The sequence below is a fragment of the Rhinoraja longicauda genome, chromosome 3 (genome assembly GCF_053455715.1).
Source record: "Rhinoraja longicauda isolate Sanriku21f chromosome 3, sRhiLon1.1, whole genome shotgun sequence".
NCBI classification, from domain to species: domain Eukaryota; kingdom Metazoa; phylum Chordata; class Chondrichthyes; order Rajiformes; family Arhynchobatidae; genus Rhinoraja; species Rhinoraja longicauda.
Genome location: NC_135955.1, coordinates 97,300,942 through 97,327,400, shown reverse-complemented (window position 1 = coordinate 97,327,400; position 26,459 = coordinate 97,300,942). Strand labels below are relative to the sequence as shown.

General features: G+C 50.1%; 1 protein-coding gene across 1 annotated transcript in view; it reads left to right on the top strand.

Annotated features, from left to right (window-relative positions):
* The first annotated feature begins 22,437 nt into the window (after window positions 1-22,437).
* Window positions 22,438-26,459, top strand: part of LOC144592279 (interleukin-6 receptor subunit beta) — a 157,013-nt gene continuing 152,991 nt past the window's right edge. Inside the window, exons 1-2 of the mRNA XM_078396808.1 lie at window positions 22,438-22,575; window positions 25,414-25,620. Coding sequence (XP_078252934.1) covers window positions 22,438-22,575; window positions 25,414-25,620 — 345 coding nt within the window. The remainder of the gene's footprint in view (window positions 22,576-25,413; window positions 25,621-26,459) is intronic.

Genomic DNA, 26,459 nt, shown 5'->3' with positions numbered 1-26,459 from the left:
ATGCTTTCCAATTAGATAATACTACACACCGATGAGCCACAACATTATGACCTGATGAGCCAAAACATTCTGACCACCTGCCTAATATGCTGTTGGTCCTCCGTGTGCAGCCCCATACGCAGCAGGGTGCGATGCACTGTGTATTGTGACACATTCCTCCCGTGGCCTACCCCTTATTCTTAAACTGTGGCCCCTTGTTCTGCACCCCCCCCCCCCCAACATTGGGAACATGTTTCCTACCTCTAACTTGTCCAATCCCTTAATAATCTTATATGTTTCGATAAGATCCCCTCTCATCCTTCTAAATTCCAGTGTATACAAGCCTAGTTGCTCCAGTCTTTCAACATATGATAGTCCCGCCATTGGCGGCACGGTGGCGCAGCGGTAGAGTTGCTGCCTTACAGCGAATGCAGCGCCGGAGACTCAGGTTCGATCCTGACTACGGGCGCCGTCTGTATGGAGTTTGTACGTTCTCCCCGTGACCCGCGTGGGTTTTCTCCGAGATCTTCGGTTTCCTCCCACACTCCAAAGACGTACAGGTATGTAGGCTAATTGGCTGGGCAAATGTTTAAAAAAATTGTCCCTGGTGTGTAGGATAGCGTTAATGTGCGGGAATCGCTGGGCGGCACGGACCCGGTGGGCCGAAGGGCCTGTTTCCGCACTGTATCTCTAGATTAACCTAGTAAACCTACGCTGCACGTCCTCAATAGCAAGAATGTCCTTCCTCAAATTTGGAGACCAAAACTGCACACAGTACTCCAGGTGCGGTCTCACTAGGGCCCTGTACAACTGCACACAGTACTCCAGGTGCGGTCTCACTAGGGCCCTGTACAACTGCACACAGTACTCCAGGTGCGGTCTCACTAGGGCCCTGTACAACTGCACACAGTACTCCAGGTGCGGTCTCACTAGGGCCCTGTACAACTGCACACAGTACTCCAGGTGCGGTCTCACTAGGGCCCTGTACAACTGCACACAGTACTCCAGGTGCGGTCTCACTAGGGCCCTGTACAACTGCACACAGTACTCCAGGTGCGGTCTCACTAGGGCCCTGTACAACTGCACACAGTACTCCAGGTGCGGCCTCACTAGGGCCCTGTACAACTGCACACAGTACTCCAGGTGCGGTCTCACTAGGGCCCTGTACAACTGCACACAGTACTCCAGGTGCGGTCTCACTAGGGCCCTGTACAACTGCACACAGTACTCCAGGTGCGGCCTCACTAGGGCCCTGTACAACTGCACACAGTACTCCAGGTGCGGTCTCACTAGGGCCCTGTACAACTGCACACAGTACTCCAGGTGCGGCCTCACTAGGGCCCTGTACAACTGCACACAGTACTCCAGGTGCGGTCTCACTACAAACTGTGCCGCACTGCAGCGGCACACACACACACTCCTACAAACTCCTTTAAAAAGACACAAGCAATGGCCTTCGCTGGTTTTCTGCACTTCTGTCCTACACAATAGCCTTTACTGTCTTGGAGACACAAGTCTTGCAGCCGTTACCACACGTGACAGTTGGGGTCTTTCTGGTGCATCACGAGATATATGAATTCCTCTCGCCAATCTCTACGCCTCCCAGCACATTGCATATTGCTCTCCCCCAGAAAAATAAGTACAGACGAAATCAAAAACCAAGGACAGCGTTTACAAGTAATCTGCCAGGACTTCTTAAGGATTCCATTCCCCTCACCACGACTGCCGGTGGGGTTGAGAGGAAAAGAAAGATCAGCCACGCTGGAATGGCAGAGTGGTCTTGATGGGCCAAATGGCCTAATTCTGCTCCGAGAACTTGTGAACTTATCTGCCTGTTATTAAACCTTCCCTCACCTGTGTTCACATATCACCCATGCTTTGTCCTGGCCCAGATTTCTCCTCTGCCCCCCCCCCCCCCCCCCCCCCCACCCACCCAGCACATCTCCCACCCCACCCCCCTCACCACAATCAGTTTGAAGAAAGATCGAGACAAAGGCATCACCTGTCCATGTTTTCCAGAGATGCTGCCTGACCCGCTGAGTTACTCCAGCACTCTGTGAAACGTCACCAATCCATGTTCTCCAGAGATGCTGCCTGACCCACTGAGTTACTCCAGCTTTTTGTGTCTATCTCCGGTTTAAACCAGCACCTGCAGTTCCTTCTGACACAGATCAAAGCAGATGATGATCAAGGAAATGTAGAATGGAGAAAGTTGTAAATCAATTATAAAAACTTCAACTAATTTCTTTCCAAAAACACGCGTTTTATTCCCAGCAGTACTCAAAACCAAGCCTGGCACCATTAATGCCGGAGGATTTCAAATCAAAGTGCACATTCAAATCTACTAATATAATCCTCTTATGGCTCGACAAGCCTCTTCTGTGATTAAGAACTGTAGTTTAAATTAAATGCATTTTCAATTATAAGAGAAAGCCTTTTTTTGACTTAACGTTGAACTCTTGGTTGAAGCGATGTACAAGAACGATTTCTTACCATCCTTTAACACGGCGTCTTTTCTGTACAACTCAGCAGGATTTGTACCTCCTATTCATTTTTCCTACTCAGCTGACCAAAACGTTAAGCTGCTCTAACCAAGACAGACGGAACAGGATCATCTCAGTGAGCCAAATGGCAGATGCCAGACAATACGAGTCAATCTTACGTGTTTTGCATCAAGTCCAAGATTGCAATGTGCAATTCTGGAGAATTCAGGGACATCCGATGGGAGGCAGGGTGGTGCAGCGGTAGAGTTGCTGCCTCACAGCGCCAGAGACCCGGGTTCCATCCTGACTGCCCGTCTGTACGGAGTTTGTACGTTCTCCCTGTGACTTGCATGGGTTTCGTCCGGGTGCTCCGGTTTCCACCCACACTCCGAAGACATACAGTGTTTGTCGGTTAGACAATAGACAATAGGTGCAGGAGGAGGCCATTCGGCCCTTCGGTTAATTGGCTTGGTATCAATGTTAAATTGTTCCTAGTGTGTGCAGGATAGTGTTAGTGGGCGGGGATCGCTGGTCGGTGCTGACTCGGTGGGTTGATAGGCCGGTTTCCGCACTGTATCTGTCGACCAAACTAAACTAAACTAAACTAAAGTTCAGGCAACCTGTAAAATTGTTCCTAGTGTGGGGGATAGAGCCAGTGAATGAATGAATAGGTTTATTGGCCAAGTATGTGCACATACAAGGAATGTGCCTTGGTGCTCCGCTCACAAATGACAACACAAACATACTGTTAACAATTAAGAATAAAGCATAAACCACATCAAAACAATAAGGATACACCATTACGGTCTAAACATGAGGGTGAAAATGAACCAGGGCAAAACAGAGACTACAGACTTTGGTTATTGAGTAGAACGATCACTCGTGGGGAAAAAGCTGTTTTTATGTCCGGCTGTGGCTGCTTTGACAGTCTGGAGTCGCCTTCCAGAGGGAAGTGCTTCGAAGAGTTTGTGGCCAGGGTGAGAGGGGGTCAGAGATGATCTTGCCCGCTCGCTTCCTGGCCCTTGCAGTGTACAGTTCGTCAATGGGATTGGCGCAGGTCGGTGCGGACTCGGAGGGCCGAAGGGCCTGTGTCCACACTGTTTCTCTATATTTAAAGCAACATAACGCAGCATCTATCTATTCAACAAGCTAGGCATGTGGGCATTTGCTAACATAGCGATAGATATTAACCAGCAAAGCCGGCAAAATACTTCCTTGGGTAACCACTAGTAAATGCAGAAAACTTATGCACTAAAGAGTGCATAAAGTATAAGAAAATAACTGCAGATGCTGGTACAAATCGAAGGTATTTATTCACAAAATGTTGGAGTAACCCAGCAGGTCAGGCAGCATCTCAGGAGAGAAGGAATGGGTGACGTTTCGGGTCGAGACCCTTCTTCACACTGGCAAAGAGTGCATAAAAATCACTCTGAACAACATTTTGAGTATTGACGTTAGACTTTAGAGATTCAGCGCGTAACCAGGCCCTTCGGCCCATCGAGTACGTGCCGACCAGCGATCCTCATACACTATCACTATCCTGCACATTAGGGACAATTTACAACCTCACTGTCGTCCCTTTGGTGCTAATGGAAGAGGTTTCATTGAAATCCGTGTTATATTTTGAAAGTTATTCACATTTTAAAGTTTAAATCTATCTCCGAGGGAGGGAGGGGAGAGGGAGGGAGGGAGGGAGGGGGGGAGGGAGGAGGATAAGGGGTGAGGAAGGGGAGGGGAGGTGGAGGAGGGAGGGGGAGGAGGGAGGGAGGGGTGGGGGTGGAAGGGGGAGGGGGAGGTGGAGGAGGGAAGGGGAGGGGAGTGGAGGGGGGAGGAGTGGGGAGAGGGAGGGGGTGGGGGAGGGGAGGGGAGGGGGGAGAGGGGGGGAAGGGGGGAGAGAGGAGGGGGGAGGAGAGGGTGCTGCACCAATGCTGGGGAGGTTTGGGCCCAGCGGGTCCACGGTCTAGTTTACAATATTATCGAAGCCAATTGATCGACAAACCCACATGTCTCTGAAGTGCGGGAGGAAACTGTAGCACCTGGAGAAAACCCACATGGTCAGAGGGTGAACGTACAAACTCCGTACAGACAGCACCCGTAGTCAGGATCAAACCTGGGTCTCTGTCGCTGTAAGGCAGCAACTCTACCGCTGCGCCACCGTGCCGACCCAAACTGGTAGTGGTATTAGTTCAGTTAAATGGAAAGACAGCAGAAAATTAGGTAGCTTGACTTTTTGTAAATAGAAAACCTAAATATACAACTGGAAAGCACAGGAACAAGCCCTTGAGCCCTCAAAGTCGGTGCCAGTCAGGAAGCCAAGTTAAATTATTCTCCTCTGTCAGCACATGACGCATATCTCTCCATAACCCGACTGAGATTCAATGACTATGGTTAGGAAAAGAACGAGCCAAATACGGGCAGATGGGACCAATTTAGATGGGACATCTTGGTTGCTATGTATGACATGGGGCATCTAGACATGGGGATGTTGTCAGGATCAGAGGGTGTGAGCTACAGGGAGAGGTTGTGCAGGCTGGGTCTCTGTTCCATGGAGCGCAGGAGGATGAGGGGAGATCTGAAAGAGGTGTACAAAATCATGAGAGGAATAGATCGGGAAGATGCACAGAGTCTTTTACCCAGAGTAGGAGAATCGAGGACCAGAGGACATAGGTTCAAGGTGAAGGGGAAAAGATTTAATACTAATCCGAGGGGTAACCTTTTCACAAAGGGGGTGGTGGGTGTATGGAACAAGCTGCCAGAGGAGGTAGTTGAGGCTGGGACTATCCCATTGTTTAAGAAACAGTTGGACAGGTACATGGATAGGACAGGTTTGGAGGGTTATGGACCAAGCGCAGGCAAGTGGGAATAGTGTAGCTGGGACATTGTTGGCCGGTGTGGGCGAGTTGGGCCTGTTTCCACACTGTGTCACTCTATGACTGTATCTTGGTTGGAATAAATGAGTTGGACCAAAAGGCCTGTTTCCATGCTGTCTGATTCTATGACTCCATGACTAAGATTTCATTTAGTTGACCCAAATTTCCACATCAGTAAAAATCTATTTTTATGCAGTGAACAGGTTAATAAACTGCCCTTCTGCTTCAGATGCAAGATGCACTGAAGCTAATGCAAAAAATACGAATGGAGCTTAAAAATAGGTTGAAGAAAAATCAATGGATAAAGTATAATGGACAATTACTCAAGCAAAATTTCGGATCCGTTTGTGGGAAGGAGGAAGGGAAAGACAGGTGAACAGTTATTTCCACCCGAAAGTTAAAGCAGAGACGCAGAGTCCTGGAGTAACTCAGCAGGTCGGGCAGCATCTCTGGATAAGTGACGTTTCATGTCGGAACTCTTCGAGGAGGAGTTGGCTGCGCCTAACGGCTGCGGATCTCTGGCAGTCTGTTTGTCTTTTTTTGTTTTTTTTTGTTTGTGTCGGTGTTGGGATGGTTTTCGTTTCTGTTTTTGGCTGTGTATGTGTGGTGGGGGGGTGGGGTGTGGGGGTGGGGTGGGGCGGGGGAAACCTTTCTTTTATTAGGTCTCTTCCCCGGGGCGCAGCTCGCCCGCGGGGCCTTCCATCGCCGGCGCGGCTCGGCTGCGGGACTTAACATCGCCAGCGCTGCTCGGCCGCGGGACGTTTCAGTGCCCGGTGCGGCTCGGCCGCTGGACTTAACATCGCCAGCGCGGCTCGGCCGCGGGACGTTTCAGTGCCCGGTGCGGCTCGGCCGCTGGACTTAACATCGCCAGCGCGGCTCGGCCGCGGGACGTTTCAGTGCCCGGTGCGGCTCGGCTGCGGGACTTAACATCGCCGGCGCGGCTTGGCCGCGGGACGTTTCAGTGCCCGGTGCGGCTCGGCCGCTGGACTTAACAACGCCCGGTGCGGTTCGGCCGCGGGACGTTTCAGTGCCCGGTGTGGCTCGGCCGCGGGACGTTTTAGTGCCCGGTGCGGCTTGGCCGCTGGACTTAACATCGCCCGGTGCGGCTCAGCCGCGGGACGTTTCAATGCCCGGTGCGGCTCGGCCGCTGGACTTAACATCGCCCGGTGCGGCCGCGGGACGTTTCGGTGCCCAGGGCGGCTCGGCCGCGGGGCCTTCCATCCCCTTGCGGGGGCTGTGCGTGTCGTTTGCCTCGGTAGGGGTCGAGCTGCCTGTCCGTGGGTGCGGGGGGAAGAGAGTGGAAGTTTTGTTGCCTCCATCACAGTGAGGGGGTGTTTGGAGTCACTGTGATGGATGTTTGTGTTGGGGTCGGGTGTCCTGTGTTCTTTTCTTTTTTGCTGTGTCTTGTGTGACTGTTGGAATTTCGTTCGGTGTAAAAAGCCGAGTGACAATAAAGTGTTGTTATGTTATGTTATGTTATGTTCATATCCTAAACGTCATCTTTCCATGTTCTCCAGAGACGCTGCCTGACCCGCTGAATTACTCCAGCACTGTGCGTCCTCTTTTGGCAAACCAGTATTTGCAAATCCTCGTCGTAGAGAGAGGGAAGACAAGGGGGGTTTAGTGGGGTGGAGTGGGGGGGAGGGGAAAGGGGGAGGGGGAGAGGGAGGGGGAGGGGAAGGTGGAGGGAGTGGAGGGGGGGGGGGTTTGTTTGGGGAGGGGGAGAGGAGGGGGGGAGGAGAGGGTGCTGCACCAATGCAGGAGAGGTTTGGGCCCAACGGGTCCACTTGGTCTGGTAGCTTCTACAACCCTGGTTAGTGAGGACAGGGCTGGATAATTGTAGGCTGTAAGTCAACAGAGACAAAGAAAGATAAACCAGCACCCGAACAAGGTTGATCCTTGGACTTGGACACCATAAACACATAACTATGTCACAAACCGCTTCCCATATAAGATGTTCAAGGCCTGTAATATATGAGATACAGATAAGATTCAGGCAATAAATTCCAATTGCAAAACTAAAGGGCTCTAGTCCAAGGTTAATATATTTATTGGAGACATTTTTATTTAGAGGTAGTTGAGGCATGGGACTATCCCAACATTTAAGAAACAGTTAGGCAGGTACATGGATAGGACAGGTTTTGGAGGGATATGGACCAAGCGCAGGCAGGTGGCACTGGTGTAGATGGGACATGTTGGCTGGTGTGGGAAACATGGGCTGAAGGGCCTCATGTCTACACTGTATCACTCCATGATACATTCACAAAATGCTGGAGTAACTCAGCGGGCCAGGCAGCATCTCAGGAGAGAAGGAATGGGTGACGTTTCGGGTCGAGACCCTTCTTCAGACTGATGTCAGGGGGGCGGGACAAAGGAAGGATATAGGTGGAGACAGGAAGATAGAGGGAGATCTGGGAAGGGGGAGGGGAAGAGAGGGACAGAGGAACTATCTAAAGTTGGAGAAGTCAATGTTCATACCACTGGGTTGCAAGCTGCCCAGGCGAAATATGAGGTGCTGTTCCTCCAATTTCTGGAGGGCCTCACTATGGCACTGGAGGAGGCCCTTGACAGAAAGGTCAGACTGGGAATGGGAGGGGCAGTTGAAGTGCTCGGCCACCGGGAGATCAGATTGGCCAACGCGGACCGAGCGCAGGTGTTGAGCGAAGCGATCGCCGAGCCTGCGTTTGGTTTCACCGATGTAAATAACTTGACATCTGGAGCAGCGGATGCAATAGATGAGGTTGGAGGAGGTGCAGGTGAACCTCTGTCTCACCTGGAAAGACTGTTTGGGTCCTTGGATGGAGTTGAGGGGGGAGGTAAAGGGACAGGTGTTGCATCTCGTGCGGTTGCAAGGGGAAAGTGCCCGGGGATTATACACGATACATGATGCACGATACGGGGAATAACATTTAGTGCTCGGATAAGCCAGCAAAGTCCGTTTAACTAGCTTCTGTAGCTGCCTCCTCACTTCAGGGCAGGGTTGTCAACTGTCCGTATTAGCCGGGACATCCCGTATTTTGGGCTAAGTTGGTTTGATCCGTACGGGGGGACCGCCTTTGTCCCATCTCCCATCAGGCAGAAGTTATAGAAGTGTGAAAACGCACACCTCCAGGTTCAGGGACAATTGTCCAGCTGTTATCAGGCAACTGAACCATTCTATCAACAACTGGAGAGCTGCTGTCTACTCTGCCATTGGAGACCCTATCTTTAATCGGACGTTATCTTGCACAAAACATTATTCCCTTTATCATGTATCTGTACACTGTGGATGGTTCGATTGTAATCATGTATTAGACAATAGACAATAGGTGCAGGAGGAGGCCACTGATCATTCTCAATCAGTACCCCGTTCCTGCCTTCTCCCCATACCCCCTGACTCCGCTATCCTTAGGAGCTCTATCTAGCTCTCTCTTTAATGCATTCAGAGAATTGGCCTCCACTGCCTTCTGAGGCAGATAATTCCACAGATTCACAACTCTCTGACTGAAAAAGTTTTTCCTCATCTCAGTTCTAAATGGCCCACCCCTTATTCTTAAACGGTGGCCCCTTGTTCTGGAGCCAATGGTATTGTCTTTCCGTTGAATGAATAGCACGCAACAAAAGCTTTTCACTGTACCTCACTATACCAAGAGAGTCTAGGACCAGAGGGCATGGCCTCAGAATAAAAGGACGTACCTTTGGAAAGGAAATGAGGAGGGATTGCTTTCATCAGCAATTTGGTGGTGAATCTGTGGAATTCTTTGCCACAAGGCTATGGAGGACAAGTCAATGGGTATTTTTAAGGCAGAGATTGACAGATTCTTGATTCGTATGGGTGTCATGGGTTATGGGGAGAAGGCAAGGGCATGGGGAGAAGGCAAGTTGAGAGGGAAAGATAGACCAGCCATGATTGAATGGCAGAATAGACTTGATGGGCCAAATGGCCTAATTCTACTCCTATAACTTGTGGATTTATGAACCTCAGTACACCTGACAATAAACTAAACTAAACTGAAGACAAGTTGTACTGAAGGGCCTCTTTCCATGGTGTCTAGCTGTAAACCTCTATGTAGACTCCATCTAAGGTTGCCAACTGTCTCACTCCCAAATAAGGGACAAAAGGTGACGTCACCGCCTCCCGCGCCCCACGTGACCTCACCCAGCCGGCGATCACGAGCTCCCGTTCCACCAATGGCGGCCGCCCGGGCCGGGTGGCGCGTTGCTACGCAACCTCCGTTAGGCGGCGCCTGGGCCCCCGGGCCTACAGTGTCCGGGCCTACAGTGTCAGGGACTACAGTGTCCGAGCCTACAGTGTCCGGGCCTGCAGTGTCCGGGCCTGCAGTGTCCGGGCCTGCAGTGTCCGGGCCTGCAGTGTCCGGGCCTGCAGTGTCCGGGCCTGCAGTGTCCGGGCCTGCAGTGTCCGGGCCTACAGTGTCCGGGCCTACAGCGCGCCACGGGCCTAATAGGGGACAAGGGCGGTCCCGTACGAGACAAACCAATTTAGCTCAAAATACGGGATGTCCCGGCCAATACGGGACAGTTGGCAACCTTAACTGCATCCCAACAGTGGATGGGATCAGGAATGAACCCAGGCCCCTGGAGCGGAGAGGCTCTTCCCACCTAATCTTGCAATTTATGGATTTCACTTTTCTGCCGTTTAACTCGACTGCTTTTCCTCAAGATGCATTAATTTCTGGTCTGCCACTTGCACCATCACCCCTTACACTGGGCGGCTACGCATATTAAGCAAATTACAATGATCATTTTCCATCGACACAGCTGTCAATTACTACGGCGTTATTTTAAATGCGTTAAGAACACTGATTATCTCAGGGCAGGAGCAGCAGCCGTTAATACCCCATTAAAGTGGAATTAACATCACCCTCTACCTTGAAAGATTAAAAAAAGGACACAGACAATAGACAATAGGTGCAGGAGGAGGCCATTCAGCCCTTCGAGCCAGCACTGCCATTCAATGTGATCATGGCTGATCATTCTCAATCAGTACCCCGTTCCCGCCTTCTCCCCATACCCCCTGACTCCGCTATCCTTAACAGCTCTATCTAGCTCTCTCTTGAATGCATTCAGAGAATTGGCCTCCACTGCCTTCTGAGGCAGAGAATTCCACAGATAAAGTACTGAAATATCTCAATGGGACAGGAGAACATAGATAGGAAAAAACCTGCAGATGCTGATCTAAATCGAAGGTAGACAATGTTCCCAATGTTGGGGGAGTCCAGAACCAGGGGACACAGTCTAAGAATAAAGGGGAGGCCATTTAAAACAGAGGTGAGAAAAAACTTTTTCACCCAGAGGGTTGTGAATTTGTGGAATTCTCTGCCACAGAAGGCAGTGGAGGCCAATTCACTGAATGAATTTAAAAGAGAGTTAGATAGAGCTCCAGGGGCTAGCAGAATCAAGGGATATGGGGAGAAGGCAGGCACGGGTTACTGATTGTGGATGATCAGCCATGATCACAATGAATGGCGGTGCTGGCTCAAAGGGCCAAATGGCCTCCACCTGCAACTATTTTCTATGTTTCTATATTTCTATGACACAAAATGCTGGAGTAACTCAGCGGGTCAGGCAGCATCTCAGGAGAGAAGGAATGGGTGACGTTTCGGGTCGAGACCCTTCTTCACACTGATCCACAGGAGAACATGGATCTCTGGAGAAAATGGATGGGTGATGTTTTCGGGTCAGGACTATTCTTCAGTCAGGCAGCATTTGTGGAGAAAATGGATAGGTGATGTTTTGGGTTGGGACCCTTCTTCAGTCAAGTAGCTTCTCTGGAGAACATGGACAGGTGACGTTTTGGGTCAAGACTCTTCAGTCGCCTTGCCTCCAGTCCTATTCCCATGGGATGGAGTCCTCCTCTCCCCGTCTCCCACATTCCCACCATCTATTGAGGGCGTGCAGCGTAGGTTCACTAGGTTAATTCCCGGAATGGCGGATCTGTCGTACGTTGAAAGACTGGAGCGACTAGGCTTGTATACACTGGAATTTAGAAGGATGAGAGGAGATCTTATCGAAACATATAAGATTATTAAGGGGTTGGACACGTTAGAGGCAGGAAACATGTTCCCAATGTTGGGGGAGTCCTGAACAAGGGGCCACAGTTTAAGAATAAAGGGTAGGCCATTTAGAACGGAGATGAGGAAAAACTTTTTCAGTCAGAGAGTTGTGAATCTGTGGAATTCTCTGCCTCAGAAGGCAGTGGAGGCCAATTCTCTGAATGCATTCAAGAGAGAGCTAGATAGAGCTCTTAAGGATAGCGGAGTCAGGGGATATGGGGAGAAGGCAGGAACGGGGTACTGATTGAGAATGATCAGCCATGATCACATTGAATGGCGGTCCTGGCTCGATAAGATCTCCTCTCATCCTTCTAAATTCCAGTGTATACAAGCCTAGTCGCTCCAGTCTTTCAACGTATGATAGTCCCGCCATTCCGGGAATTAACCTAGTAAACCTACGCTGCACGCCCTCAATAGCACGAATATCCTTCCTCAAATTTAGAGACCAAAACTGCACACAGTACTCCAGGTGCGGTCTCACCAGGGCCCGATACAACTGCAGAAGGACCTCTTTGCTCCTATACTCAACTGCTCTTGTTATGAAGGCCAACATTCCATTGGCTTTCTTCACTGCCTGCTGTAGGAGTTTGCAGAGTTTTAAATCAGAGCTCCAGAGTATCGAGTCCTGAACAACATTGTGTTCACTGACTGCCAGATCTTTGCAAGTTAGAACACCGTTAGGATAGTCACTTATTTCCTCTGTTGAAGAAACTTTCAGCATTCAGCCGAGTTCATTCATATCATGTTAATGGTGTGCAGGCCAACTGGGGCAAAAGTGAAGGTTTTACACTGTTTAACAGGAATATAAGATGCACCTTGTTTGCTTTTATATTACAACCATGCCAGAGGTTATAGGGTGAAGGCAGGAGAATGGGTTTGAGAGGGAGAGATAGATCAGCCATGATTGAATGGCGGAGTGGACTTCATGGGCCGAATGGCCGATTTCTGCTACTATCACTTATGAACGTATGAACCACTGTATGCCTGTACTGTTCCAGGTTCTATAGCATTTACATTATACAAGTATCTGAAACTACAGCACAAAGAGACAAGTTAACAGGAAACCTATTGTTTTCAGCGTTTTGTAAAATGTAAACATGGACATTTTGTGCTCCAGAAACTGAATTCTGCTTTGGGAAATTAAAGAAATAAAATTAAGACAATGTGCCAAAGGGAAGTGAAATATCTTGAGCAACACAAGGTTCTGGAAGAACTCAGCAGGTCAGGCAGCATCTGTGGAAGGAATAGACAATAGACAATAGGTGCAGGAGTAGGCCATTCGGCCCTTCGAGCCAGCACCGCCATTCAATGTGATCATGGCTGATCATTCTCAATCAGTACCCCGTTCCTGCCTTCTTCCCATACCCCCTGACTCCGCTATCCTTAAGAGCTCTATCCAGCTCTCTCTTGAATGTATTCAGAGAATTGGCCTCCACTGCCCTCTGAGGCAGAGAATTCCACAGATTCACAACTCTGACTGAAAAAGTTTTACCTCATCGGGAGAGGGGCGGAGTGTGTTCGCCTGACGGAGGTTGCGTAGCAACCCGCCTCCCGGCCCGGGTGGCCGCCATTTGTGGAGCGGGAGCACGTGGCTGGGTGAGGTCACATGGGGTGTGGGGCGGTGACATCACCTTGTTCCTTATTTGGGAGTGAGATAGTTGGCGACCCTAGTGAGGAGTAACCCTTGCATCCCCTCTCTCTCCATCCCTCCCCCACCCAAGTCGTACCAGCTTCAAAGTCTTCTTGTTGAGTCTCATTGTCTGTAACTCGTTTTCACCTAACCCACAGCTAACAATGGCCTGTTTCCTTCATCATTGTTACTGTTTTGAGAATCGTTCATTCATTGTTTGTATATCTCTCGACATCACCATCTGTATCTCCCGGTTCCCTTTCCCGACTCTCAGTTTGAAAACGGGTCTCGAACCGAATCGTCACCCATTCCTTTTCTCCAGAGATGCTGCCTGACCCGCTGAGCCTTTTGTGTCTATCTATGGGCGAGGAGAGATTGACAATAGACAATAGATAGACAATAGGTGCAGGAGGAGGCCATTCGGCCCTTCGAGCCAGCAACGCCATTCAATGTGATCATGGCTGATCATTCTCAATCAGTACCCCGTTCCTGCCTTCTCCCCATACCCCCTGACTCCGCTATCCTTAAGAGCTCTATCCAGCTCTCTCTTGAATGCATTCAGAGAATTGGCCTCCACTGCCTTCTGAGGCAGAGAATTCCACAGATTTACAACTCTCTGACTGAAAAAGTTTTTCCTCATCTCCGTTCTAAATGGCCTACCCCTTATTCTTAAACTGTGGCCCCTTGTTCTGGACTCCCCCAACATTGGGAACATGTTTCCTGCCTCTAACGTGTCCAACCCCTTAATAATCTTGTACGTTTCGATAAGATCCCCTCTCATCCTTCTAAGTTGTATACAAGCCTAGTCGCTCCAGTCTTTCAACATACGACAGTCCCGCTGGGTGGAGGAAGTGACAAATGCTTGGGGTGAAAAGGAGGCAAAAAGGGGAGAAGAGGGGTGACACATAAAGGCAGATGGAGGAATATAGAGGGAAAGGGGAGACTGGAAAGAGGGGGGGGAAATAAAAGAGTAAAGAGAGAGATGAGTGCATGAAGGAGCAGGGTTACTGGAGGAGGGTGGGAGATAGTGGGGAGAAATAGGTGTGGCAAGTTGGGGCTGAAGGGCCTGATTCCAACATGCATGACTCTGTATGACCAGAGTAGGGGTGTTGCTTAGGGCAGTGCTTCTTAAACTGGTGAGCGGTTCACCCAAGGGTGAATGAAACTCGAGGTGGTGCATGAAGTGTGAATGACTTAATATATGTAATATTATACACAGGGGAGGATAAGACGAAGATTACCCAAAAAAACCATAAGAACATTTAGTCGAGGCTGAATGTTGTGATAAAGACTCAAAGGTGAATGACACTGAAATAGTTTAAGAAGCACTGATTTAGGGGAATTGATTGATTGATTAATTAATTAATCAATCATCTCTTTAATTAATTAATTAATTTAGGGAATTTCAAGATATTCCACTTTTTATCAATAAATTCAATCATAAACACGACAAGACAAACGCGTAATTTGGTTTCAATCTGCAGAGCGACTTAAAACTGGGGAATAGAAGGTTTCATACCGTTGAGTTGTAAGCTGCCCAGGCAGAAGAATACAAGGTGCTGTCCCTCTCTTGTTCCCTTGATCTGTCTCTCGCTTGTTAATAAAGGAGTTCCTCCTTGCTCAGATTTGCACCATGTCTCGAGAATTGGTGAAACGTATTTTCTTTCAGTTCAGCCTTGTGAGCCAAATAACACGTTCAAAACTTCACTTCATTCTTCTCCTCGCCCTTGGTTTGGTGCATTGTTTCCTTCCTATGTTTTGTGCTCTGTAATGTTTTTTTATTCCCCCCCTCCCCCTCCCCCTCCTCCCCCTCCTCCTCCCTCCCTACCCTCCCTCCCTCCCCCCCATCCCCCCATCCCCCCACCCCCCTCCCCCCAGCTTTTAATGCAGGCTTCCCTTGTCTTTTACACATGACAATTATTCTGGACATGCTATCGAGGACCAGGTCTACTGGGGCTCATTTTCATTTGAAAGGATTCCATGTGTCTCAATGCAAATTGGCTACAAATTTATTCACCGTGCCAATGTCTCCCGGATTTTCTTTCACTCGAGTGGGCTAATTAGAAATAGATGAAGTCAGAATTTCAAGATAATCCACTTTTATCATTAAATTCAAATGAAAACCCTATAAGGCAGCCTTATAATTTAGTTTCAATCCGCCGGCCTCCTTCAAATTAGTGGGCAAATCACTCTGCTAAAACTGCAAAGGAAATAGATGCTAAAGGTCGGGATTTGTTGAGCAGAAGATTGGCAATACTTGCAAAGATCTTGCCCAAGGGATCAGTGACCTCTGCTGGACGGCACGGTGGCGCAGCGGTAGAGTTGCTGCCTTTCAGCGCCAGAGACCCGTGTTCGATCCCGACTACGGGTGCTGTCTGTACGGAGTTTGTACGTTCTCCCAGTGACCTGGGCGGGTTTTCTCCGGGCGCTCCGGTTTCCTCCCACGCTCCAAAGCCGTACAGGTTTGTCGGTTAATTGGCTTGGTAAAATTGTAAACTGTCCCCCGTGTGTGTAGGGTGGTGTTAGTGCACGGGGATCGCTGGTCGGCGCGGACTCGGTGGGCCGTAGGGCCTGTTTTCGCGCTGTATCTCGAAACTAAACTAAACTACCGTCCGACCTGGGGGAAGAAAAGGTACAGATGTTGCTGCAATGTGGATATGTTGGATCTCACCGGCACAGCTGTAGCATGAACCCATTTAAAAAAAAGCAAAAACATCGTCCCTTTCCGAAATAAAGCAAAATTAAATTCCACCCTTTGACAAATGACGGAGGTGAAACGGAGACAAACTATGCCTCTGCCCACGTTATTCCCTGTGTCGTGTTTGTTTTAGTTTAGTTTAGAGATATAGCACGCAAAAAAGGCCCTTACGGCCCACCGGGTCCGCGCCGACCAGCGATCCCCGCACATTAACACTATCCTACACCCACTAGGGACAGTTTTTACATTTACCCAACTAATTAACCTACAAACCTGTATGTACGTCTTTGGAGTGTGGGAGGAAGCCGAAGATCTCGGAGAAAACCCACGCAGGTCACGGGGAGAACGTACAAACTCCGTACAGACGGCGCCCGTAGTCGGGATGGAACCCGGGTCTCCGGCGCTGCATTCGCTGCAAGGCAGCAACTCTACCGCTGCGCCACCGTGCCGCATGTATCTGTACACTGCGGGTGGCTCCACTGTGATTACATATTGTCTTTCCGCTGACGGGTGAGCACGCAACAAAAAAAGCTTTTCGCTGGATCTCCGCACACGTGACAATAAACTAGACTCAAACACAGACTAAACTCAACAAAACAGAGGGGAGGGGATGAGAGGAGTCACAGGTAAGGCCAGGTGGAGGGATGGAGGTAAAGGGGGCGATTGGAAAGAGGGGGCGGGGGAATAAAGAGGGGGTAGGGGGAAATAAAGTGAGGATGGGGGAGGAATAAAGAGGGGATAGGGGAGAATAATGATGGTGGGGAAATAATGAGGGGGTGGGAAATAATGAGGGGGTGGGGAATAGAGAGGGGTGGGGGGAATAATGAGGGGGTGGAGGGAATAAAGAGGGGTTGGGGGGAATAAAGATGGGGAGGGGGGAATAAAGAGGGGATAGGGGAGAATAATGGGGGTGGGGGGAATAATGAGGGGGTGGGGGAATAATGAGGGGGTGGGGGTGAGAATAATGGGGGTGGGTGGAATAATGGGGTGGGGGGAATAAAGAGGGGATAGGGGAAAATAATGGGGGTGGGGAATAATGAGGGGGTGGGGGAATAATGAGGTGGGGAATAATGAGGGGGTGGGGGATAAATAATGAGGATGGGTGGAATAATGAGGGGGTGGGGGAAAATAGCGAGGGTGGGGGGATAAATAATGAGGATGGGGGGAATAATGAGGGGGTGGGGGAGAATAACGGGGGTGGGTGAAATAATGAGGGGGTGGGGAATAGAGAGGGGGTGGGGAATAGAGAGGGGGTGGGGGAAATAATGAGGGGGTGGGGGAAATAATGAGGGGGTGGTGGAAATATTGAGGGGGTGGGGGGAATAATGAGGAGGTGGGGAATAATGAGGAGGTGGGGAATAGAGAGGAGGTGGGGGGAATAAAGAGGGGGTGAGGGAATAATGAGGGGGTGGGGAATAGAGAGGGGGTGGGGGGTAATAAAGAGGGGGTGAGGGAATAATGAGGGGGTGGGTAGGTAATAAAGAGGGGGTGAGGGAATAATGAGGGGGTGGTGAATAATGGGGTGGGGCATAGAGAGGGGATGGGGGGGTAATAAAGACGGGGTGGGGTGCACGGCAGTGCAGCTTGTAGAGCCGCTGGCTCACAGCACCAGAGACCCAGGTTCGATCCTGACTCCGGGTGCTGGCTACGTGGAGTTTGCATGTTCTCCCGCTCACCACGTGGATTTCAGAGACGTGCAGGTTTTTGGGTTAATTTGGAATAATCGAATTGACCCCCATGTGCAGAATGGAACTGGTCAGCGTGGAAGGGCTGAAGGGCCTGCATCCATGCTGGATCTCAAAGCTAACGTCATGCCGTCTATCCCCAATTATCCCATTCTCTTCCAAGGGGGAGTGAATCCTATCTCCAGTAATCTTCCCCAGATGAGACGGACACAAAATGCTGGAGTAGTCTGGAATAGAGAGGGATTGGGGAATAGAGAGGGGGTGGGGGAAAAATAATGAGGATGGGGGGAATAATGAGGGGGTGGGGGAGAGTAACGGGGTGGGGTAACAGAGCATCTCTGGTGAAAAGGAATAGGGTCGGAACCCTTCTTCAGACACCTTCTTTGGCCAGCAAGCCTCAGTGATATGGAAACTAACTCCCCGCAATAGTTTTCGCGACCACTGTTGAGGGGCTGAGGTGAGGAGAAACCTTTTTCACCCAGAGGGTTGTGCATTTGTGGAATTCTCTGCCACAGAGGGCAGTGGAGGCCAATTCACTGGATGGATTTAAAAGAGAGTTAGATAGAGCTCTAGGGGCTAGCAGAATCAAGGGATTATGGGGAGAAGGCAGGCACGGGTTACTGATTGTGGATGATCAGCCATGATCACAATGGATGGCGGTGTTGGCTCGAAGGGCCAAATGGCCTCCTCCTGCACCTAATTTCTGTGTTTCTAAGGCTCGCTGGCTAACAGTTCCCTGGATTCTCACGACCTCCCTGCCTAAACAAAGGAGCAACATTGGCCACTCTCCAGTCTTCTGCGACCTCGCCTGTGGCCAGAGAAGAAGCAAAGATCCTCGTCAAGGGCCCCACAATCTTCTCTCTCTCTCTCTCTCTCTCTCTTCCTCTCTTCCTCTCTTCCTCTCTTCCTCTCTTCCTCTCTTCCTCTCTTCCTCTCTCTCTCTCTTCCTCTCTCTCTCTCTCTCTCTCTCTCTCTCTCCTCTCTCTCCTCTCTCTCTCTCTCTAGAGAGAGAGAGAGAGAGAGAGAGAGAGGGAGAGAGAGAGAGAGAGAGAGAGAGAGAGAGAGTAAACCTTTACCAAAAAATATTTATGGATATTCTTGGGAAAACGGAGCAAAAGTAAAAGAACAACAATGGCTTTGTTGAGTGCAGGAACACAGTCTATTCCTGCTTCTATCTTTAATCTTGTAATAGAGGGGATAGTGATTACGATGTTGAAAGTAAATGCAGCACGGTGGCGCAGCGGTAGAGTTGCTGCCTCACAGCGCCGGAGACCCGGTTTTCGATCCCAACTATGGGTATTGTCTGTACGGAGTTTGCACGTTCTCCCCGTGACCTGCGTCCAAGATTTTCGGTTTCCTCCCACGCTCCAATAGACAATAGACAATAGGTGCAGGAGGAGGCCATTCGGCCCCTCGAGCCAGCGCCGCCATTCAATGTGACCATGGCTGATCATTCTCAATCAGTACCCCGTTCCTGCCTTCTCCCCATACCCCCTGACTCCGCTATCCTTAAGGGCTAAATCTAGCTCTCTCTTGAATGCATTCAGAGAATTGGCCTCCACTGCCTTCTGAGGCAGAGAATTCCACAGATTTACAACTCTCTGACTGAAAAAGTTTTTCCTCATCTCAGTTCTAAATGGCTTACCCCTTATTCTTAAACTGTGGCCCCTTGTTCTGGACTCCCCCAACATTGGGAACATGTTTCCTGCCTCTAACGCGTCCAACCCCTAAAATAATCTTATACGTTTCGATAAGATCTCCTCTCATCCTTCTAAATTCCAGTGTATACAAGCCTAGCCGCTCCAGTCTTGGTACTCACTGATACTACGAAGCAATTATCTGCTCGCGATAGCAACAACAATGAATTATATCTCCCTGGCAATCAATGATTAATCCGAGAGGGGGTAAGAGTGTAGAGGTCAACATATGCTGCCATGACAGATTGTGTCTACAACAGATTTTCTGCCCAGAGAAATCCGCACAAAATAAACAGAGTCCATTAAAAATATCTGCATGAGAGATCGATTTGAACATAAAGATGTTGTGGTCACACAAAGCTGTGGGGTTATGCCCAATTATCTCTGTTGCTGTGAATTTAGTTTTCACTCCCAGCGCACGGTTTAGTTCAGTTTAGAGATACAGAGCCAAAACAGGCCCTTCTGCCCACCGAGTCCGCGTCGACCAGCGATCCCCGCACACTAACTCCATCCCAAAACACACACACACACACACACGAGGGACAATTTTCAATTTTTTACCGAAGCCAAAACCTGTGCGTCTTTGGAGTGTGGGAGGAAATCGGAGATCGCGGAGAAAACCCACGCGGGTCACGGAGAGAACGTACAAACTCCCGTACACACCAGCACCCACGGTCAGAATCGAACCCGAGTCTCTGGCGCTGTAAGGCAGTAGCTCTAATGCTGCGCCACCGTGCAGAATTGTTTCAAACAACAAAGTCCTAGTTCAACAGACTCCGATATCCTCGATCAATATAGTCACGGTGGCGCAGCGGTAGAGTTGCTGCCTTACAGCGCCAGAGAAATGGGTTCCATCCTGTCTACGGGCGTTGTCTGTACGTTCCCCCCGTGACCTGCGCATGTTTTCCCCGGGTGCTCCGGTTTCCTACCACATTCCAAAGACGTAAAGGTTTGTAGCTCAATTGGCTTCTGGTCGTAAATTGTCCCGAGTGGATAGGATAGAACTAGTGTGCGGGGATCGCTGGTCGGCGTGGACTCGGTGGGCTGAAGGGCTTGCTGTATCTCTAAAGGGCGGTCTGGAGCCGATTAGCGTTTTGTGTATCATGACAGCAATGGCACTTCAGGCTAAAGTACTTTGCTGGCGACAAGACAGTCTGAGCATAAGAAAGATATTACAAACATAAATTCCTTTCTTTTAAAATTACATCAAATGATTGTCCCACGATCAATGTAACTATTGTGAACAAAAACCGTAATGTGGAGAGTAACAGAATTATTTCAAGTAAAACACAAAGTCACAGCGGTAGAGTTTCTGCCTCACAGCGCCGGAGACCCGGGTTCGATCCTGACTACGGGTGCTGTCTGTATGGAGTTTAGATTTTTTTTTTAGATTTAGAGATACAGCGCGGAAACAGGCCCTTCGGCCCACCGGGTCCGCGCCGCCCAGCGATCCCCGCACATTAACACTATCCTACACACACTAGGGACAATTGTTACATTTGCCCAGTCAATTAACCTACATACCTGTATGTCTTTGGATTGTGGGAGGAAACCGAAGATCTCGGAGAAAACCCACGCAAGTCACGGGGAGAACGTACAAACTCCGTACAGACGGCACCCGTAGTCAGGATCGAACCTAAGTCTCCGGCGCTGCATTCGCTGTAAGGCAGCAACTCTACCACTGTACCGAGTTTGTACGTTCTCCCCGTGACCTGCGTGAGTTTTCTCCGGGTGCTCCGGTTTCCTCCCACACTCCATAGAGATACAGGTTTGTAGGCTAATTGGCTTGGTAAAATTGTAAATTGTCCCGAGTGTGTGTAGGATAGTGTTAGTGTACGGGGATCGCTGGTCGGCGCCGACTAGGTGGGCCGAAGGGCCTGTTTCCGCGCTGTATCTCTAAACTAAACTAAACAAAGGGCAGGGGTGAGTTGGCAGGCCTGGCAGCAACTATGGAGCATCTCAGGGAGTTAGATAGAGCTCTAGAGGCTAGCGGAATCAAGGGATATGGGGAGAAGGCAGGCACGGGTTACTGAGTGTGGATGATCAGCCATGATCACAATGAATGGCGGTGCTGGCTCGAAGGGCCAAAGGGCCTCCTCCTGCACCTATTTTCTATGTTTCTACCACTTCTTGCCACAATCAATAAACAGCCCAACTACACACCCACATACACACATTTCTGCAGCCTCTTCATAAATCAATCCCAAATGATTTTAAAAAAGAGCCAGGCCACAATTTCAAGAATAATGGCTTGACCCAGACAACGTACAGATTTAGGCTGAAGAAGGGTCTCGACCTGAAACGTCACACATTCCTTCCCTCCAGAGACGCTGCCTGACCCGCTGAGTTACTCCAGCATTTTGTGTCCATCTTCGTTGTAAACCAGCATCTGTGCGACCTTCCTACACACACAAATTTAAGCATTCCCTGCCTCGAGGGTCAGTGTGTTTAATTATAGGTACAAATAAAGGAACAATGACATTTTTACTTGCAACAACTTAACAGGCCCACATAGATGAGTATATAATCAAAACCATTTCAATGGATGAGCACAGTAATACTAGTGCAAATTAAAAGCAACTAAAGACATAGTCCCTTGCCCTCACACACAAGGAACTGCTGATACTGCCCAACAAGAAAAAATACACAAAGTGCCGGAGTAACTCAGCAGGTCAGGCACCATCTCAGAATATGAAGAAGGGTTCATCCATGTCCTCCAGAGATGCTGCCTGCCTGAATAGATAATAGACCATAGGTGCAGGAGGAGGCCATTTGGCTCTTCGAGCCAGCACCGCCATTCAATGTGATCATGGCTGATCATTCTCAATCAGTACCCCGTTCCTGCCTTCTCCCCATACCCCCTGACTCCGCTATCCTTGAGAGCTCTATCGAGCTCTCTCTTGAATGCATTCAGAGTACTGGCCTCCACTGCCTTCTGAGGCAGAGAATTGCACAGATTTACAACTCTCTGACTGAAAAAGTTTTTCCTCATCTCCGTTCTAAATGGCCTACCCCTTATTCTTAAACTGTGGCCCCTGGTTCTGGACTCCCCCAAACATTGGGAACATGTTTCCTGCCTCTAACGTGTCCAACCCCTTAATAATCTTATACGTTTCGATAAGATCTCCTCTCATCCTTCTAAATTCCAGTGTATACAAGCCTAGTCGCTCCAGTCTTTCAACATATGATAGTCCCGCCATTCCGGGAATTAACCTAAGTGTTTCCTCATCTCCGTTCCATTGAGTTACACCAGCACTTTGTGCCGTTTTGCAGAGAGGTTCAGAGTTGCTGAGGTTAGTGTCACGTGGTGTTAAAGAGAAGCTATTCCTGAACTGGTGGGCGATGGTTTTCAGGCCCCTGCAGCTTCGCCCCGTGTGGGAGGAGCAGAATGAAAGCGTGGCCAGGGTGCCGAGGGTCATCGAGGGCACTGGTTGCCTTCTTGAGGCGGCCCCTCCTCCATATCCCTTCAGTGGAGGGGAGGTCAGTGCCCGTGATAAACAGGGCAGTCTGCCACTCTCTGGAATCTAGTTCGTAAATTCACTGGTTCATAATGTGGCGCAGCGGCAGAGTCAAGTCAAGTCAAGTTTATTTCTCACACACACATAAATGTGCAGTGAAATGAAAGATTACCCACAGTCCAACAACAAGAATAATAAAAGCAATAAAAGAGCAATAAAAAATAAGCAATAACACACACAATCAAACAGAAAGAGACATCCATCACAGTAAGTCTCCTCCAGTCACCTCCTCACTGTGATGGGTTGCCTTTTCTCTTCCCCTGCCGTATTCTCCCGCGGTCAGGCTGTTGAAGTTGCCATGTTCCAGGCCGCGCCGGACGGTGAAAGGTCCGCGGCGGGCCGACCCAAGCCCCGCGATCCGGGGCGGGCGAAGACGCCGCCGCTGCCGCTGCACGTCGGGGCAGTTGGGGCTCCCGACATTGAAGCCCCCGCCGGGCAGAGAAAATCCCGCGGCCTATTTCAGGCCGCGCCGGACGGTGAAAGGACCGCGGCGGGCCGACCCAAGCCCCGCGATTCGGGGCGGGCGAAGACGCTGCCGCTGCCGGAGCTCCCGATGTCGGCCCCCACCCAGGGGGCTGCGAGCCTCCACAGGCGAGTCCCAGCTGGAGGCCACCAGCTCCAGGTGCATGGCCGGTGGTAGGCCGCAGCGGGAACGGAGACACCACCCAGAACAAAGGGTCGCGTCTCCGTTCGGAAGAGACAATTCTCGCCAGGCGCAGAAGAGTTGCTGCCTTACAGCGAACGCAGCGCCGGAGACCCGGGTTCCATCCCCACTGCGGGTGCTGTCCGTACGTAGTTTGTACGTTCTCCCCGTGACCTGCGCGGGTTTTCTCCGTGATCTTCGGTTTCCCCCCAGACTCCAGAGACATGCGGCTGTGTAGGTTAATTGGTTGGTAAACGTAAAAAATTGTCCCTAGTGTGTGCGGGATAGTGTTAGTGTGCGGGGATCGCTGGTTGGTGCGGAACCGGTGGGCCGAAGGGCCTGTTTCTGCGCTGCATCTCGAAACTAAACGCTTTTCACTGCACCACGGTACACGTGGCAATAATCAAAACTGACCTAAACATGACAAATAATGTACCATAACCGTACAATTCCGATTCACTTCACCACCTTACAATATGAAATAGGAAAGCGGGAAATAGGAACGACTTCATTGAGCTTGAATAATTAGGCAACCATCCTTTAATTGCTGTGGAAACTACTCAAAATGATCGAGGGAAAGCACAAACCTCTTCACTGGAGTTTAGAAGGATGAGAGGGGATCTTATAGAAACGTATAGTATTATAAAAGGACTGGACAAGCTGGATGCAGGAAAAAATGTTCCCAATGTTGGGCGAGTCCAGAACCAGGGGACACAGTCTAAGAATAAAGGGGAGGCCATTTAAAACTGAGGTGAGAAAAACCTTTTTCACCCAGAGAGTTGTGAATTTGTGGAATTCTCTGCCACAGAAGGCAGTGGAAGCCAATTCACTGGATGAATTTAAAAGAGAGTTAGATAGAGCTCTAGAGGCTAGCGGAATCAAGGGATTATGGGGAGAAGGCAGGCACGGGTTACTGAGTGTTGATGATCAGCCATGATCACAATGAATGGCGGTGCTGGCTCGAAGGGCCAAAGGGCCTCCTCCTGCACCTATTTTCTATGTTTCTACCACTTCTTGCCACAATCAATAAACAGCTCAACTACACACCCACATACACACATTTCTGCAGCCTCTTCATAAATCAATCCCAAATGATTTTAAAAAAGAGCCAGGCCACAATTTCAAGAATAATGGCTTGACCCAGACAACGTACAGATTTAGGCTGAAGAAGGGTCTCGACCTGAAACGTCACACATTCCTTCCCTCCAGAGACGCTGCCTGACCCGCTGAGTTACTCCAGCATTTTGTGTCCATCTTCGTTGTAAACCAGCATCTGTGCGACCTTCCTACACACACAGATTTAAGCATTCCCTGCCTCGAGGGTCAGTGTGTTTAATTATAGGTACAAATAAAGGAACAATGACATTTTTACTTGCAACAACTTAACAGGCCCACATAGATGAGTATATAATCAAAACCATTTCAATGGATGAGCACAGTAATACTAGTGCAAATTAAAAGCAACTAAAGACATAGTCCCTTGCCCTCACACACAAGGAACTGCTGATACTGCCCAACAAGAAAAAATACACAAAGTGCCGGAGTAACTCAGCAGGTCAGGCACCATCTCAGAATATGAAGAAGGGTTCATCCATGTCCTCCAGAGATGCTGCCTGCCTGAATAGATAATAGACCATAGGTGCAGGAGGAGGCCATTCGGCTCTTCGAGCCAGCACCGCCATTCAATGTGATCATGGCTGATCATTCTCAATCAGTACCCCGTTCCTGCCTTCTCCCCATACCCCCTGACTCCGCTATCCTTAAGAGCTCTATCGAGCTCTCTCTTGAATGCATTCAGAGTACTGGCCTCCACTGCCTTCTGAGGCAGAGAATTGCACAGATTCACAACTCTCTGACTGAAAAAGTTTTTCCTCATCTCCGTTCTAAATGGCCTACCCCTTATTCTTAAACTGTGGCCCCTGGTTCTGGACTCCCCCAAACATTGGGAACATGTTTCCTGCCTCTAACGTGTCCAACCCCTTAATAATCTTATACGTTTCGATAAGATCTCCTCTCATCCTTCTAAATTCCAGTGTATACAAGCCTAGTCGCTCCAGTCTTTCAACATATGATAGTCCCGCCATTCCGGGAATTAACCTAAGTGTTTCCTCATCTCCGTTCCATTGAGTTACACCAGCACTTTGTGCCGTTTTGCAGAGAGGTTCAGAGTTGCTGAGGTTAGTGTCACGTGGTGTTAAAGAGAAGCTATTCCTGAACTGGTGGGCGATGGTTTTCAGGCCCCTGCAGCTTCGCCCCGTGTGGGAGGAGCAGAATGAAAGCGTGGCCAGGGTGCCGAGGGTCATCGAGGGCACTGGTTGCCTTCTTGAGGCGGCCCCTCCTCCATATCCCTTCAGTGGAGGGGAGGTCAGTGCCCGTGATAAACAGGGCAGTCTGCCACTCTCTGGAATCTAGTTCGTAAATTCACTGGTTCATAATGTGGCGCAGCGGCAGAGTCAAGTCAAGTCAAGTTTATTTCTCACACACACATAAATGTGCAGTGAAATGAAAGATTACCCACAGTCCAACAACAAGAATAATAAAAGCAATAAAAGAGCAATAAAAAATAAGCAATAACACACACAATCAAACAGAAAGAGACATCCATCACAGTAAGTCTCCTCCAGTCACCTCCTCACTGTGATGGGTTGCCTTTTCTCTTCCCCTGCCATATTCTCCCGCGGTCAGGCTGTTGAAGTTGCCACGTTCCAGGCCGCGCCGGACGGTGAAAGGTCCGCGGCGGGCCGACCCAAGCCCCGCGATCCGGGGCGGGCGAAGACGCCGCCGCTGCCGCTGCACGTCGGGGCAGTTGGGGCTCCCGACATTGAAGCCCCTGCCGGGCAGAGAAAATCCCGCGGCCTATTTCAGGCCGTGCCGGACGGTGAAAGGACCGCGGCGGGCCGACCCAAGCCCCGCGATTCGGGGCGGGCGAAGACGCTGCCGCTGCCGGAGCTCCCGATGTCGGCCCCCACCCAGGGGGCTGCGAGCCTCCACAGGCGAGTCCCAGCTGGAGGCCACCAGCTCCAGGTGCATGGCCGGTGGTAGGCCGCAGCGGGAACGGAGACACCACCCAGAACAAAGGGTCGCGTCTCCGTTCGGAAGAGACAATTCCCGCCAGGCGCAGAAGAGTTGCTGCCTTACAGCGAACGCAGCGCCGGAGACCCGGGTTCCATCCCCACTGCGGGTGCTGTCCGTACGTAGTTTGT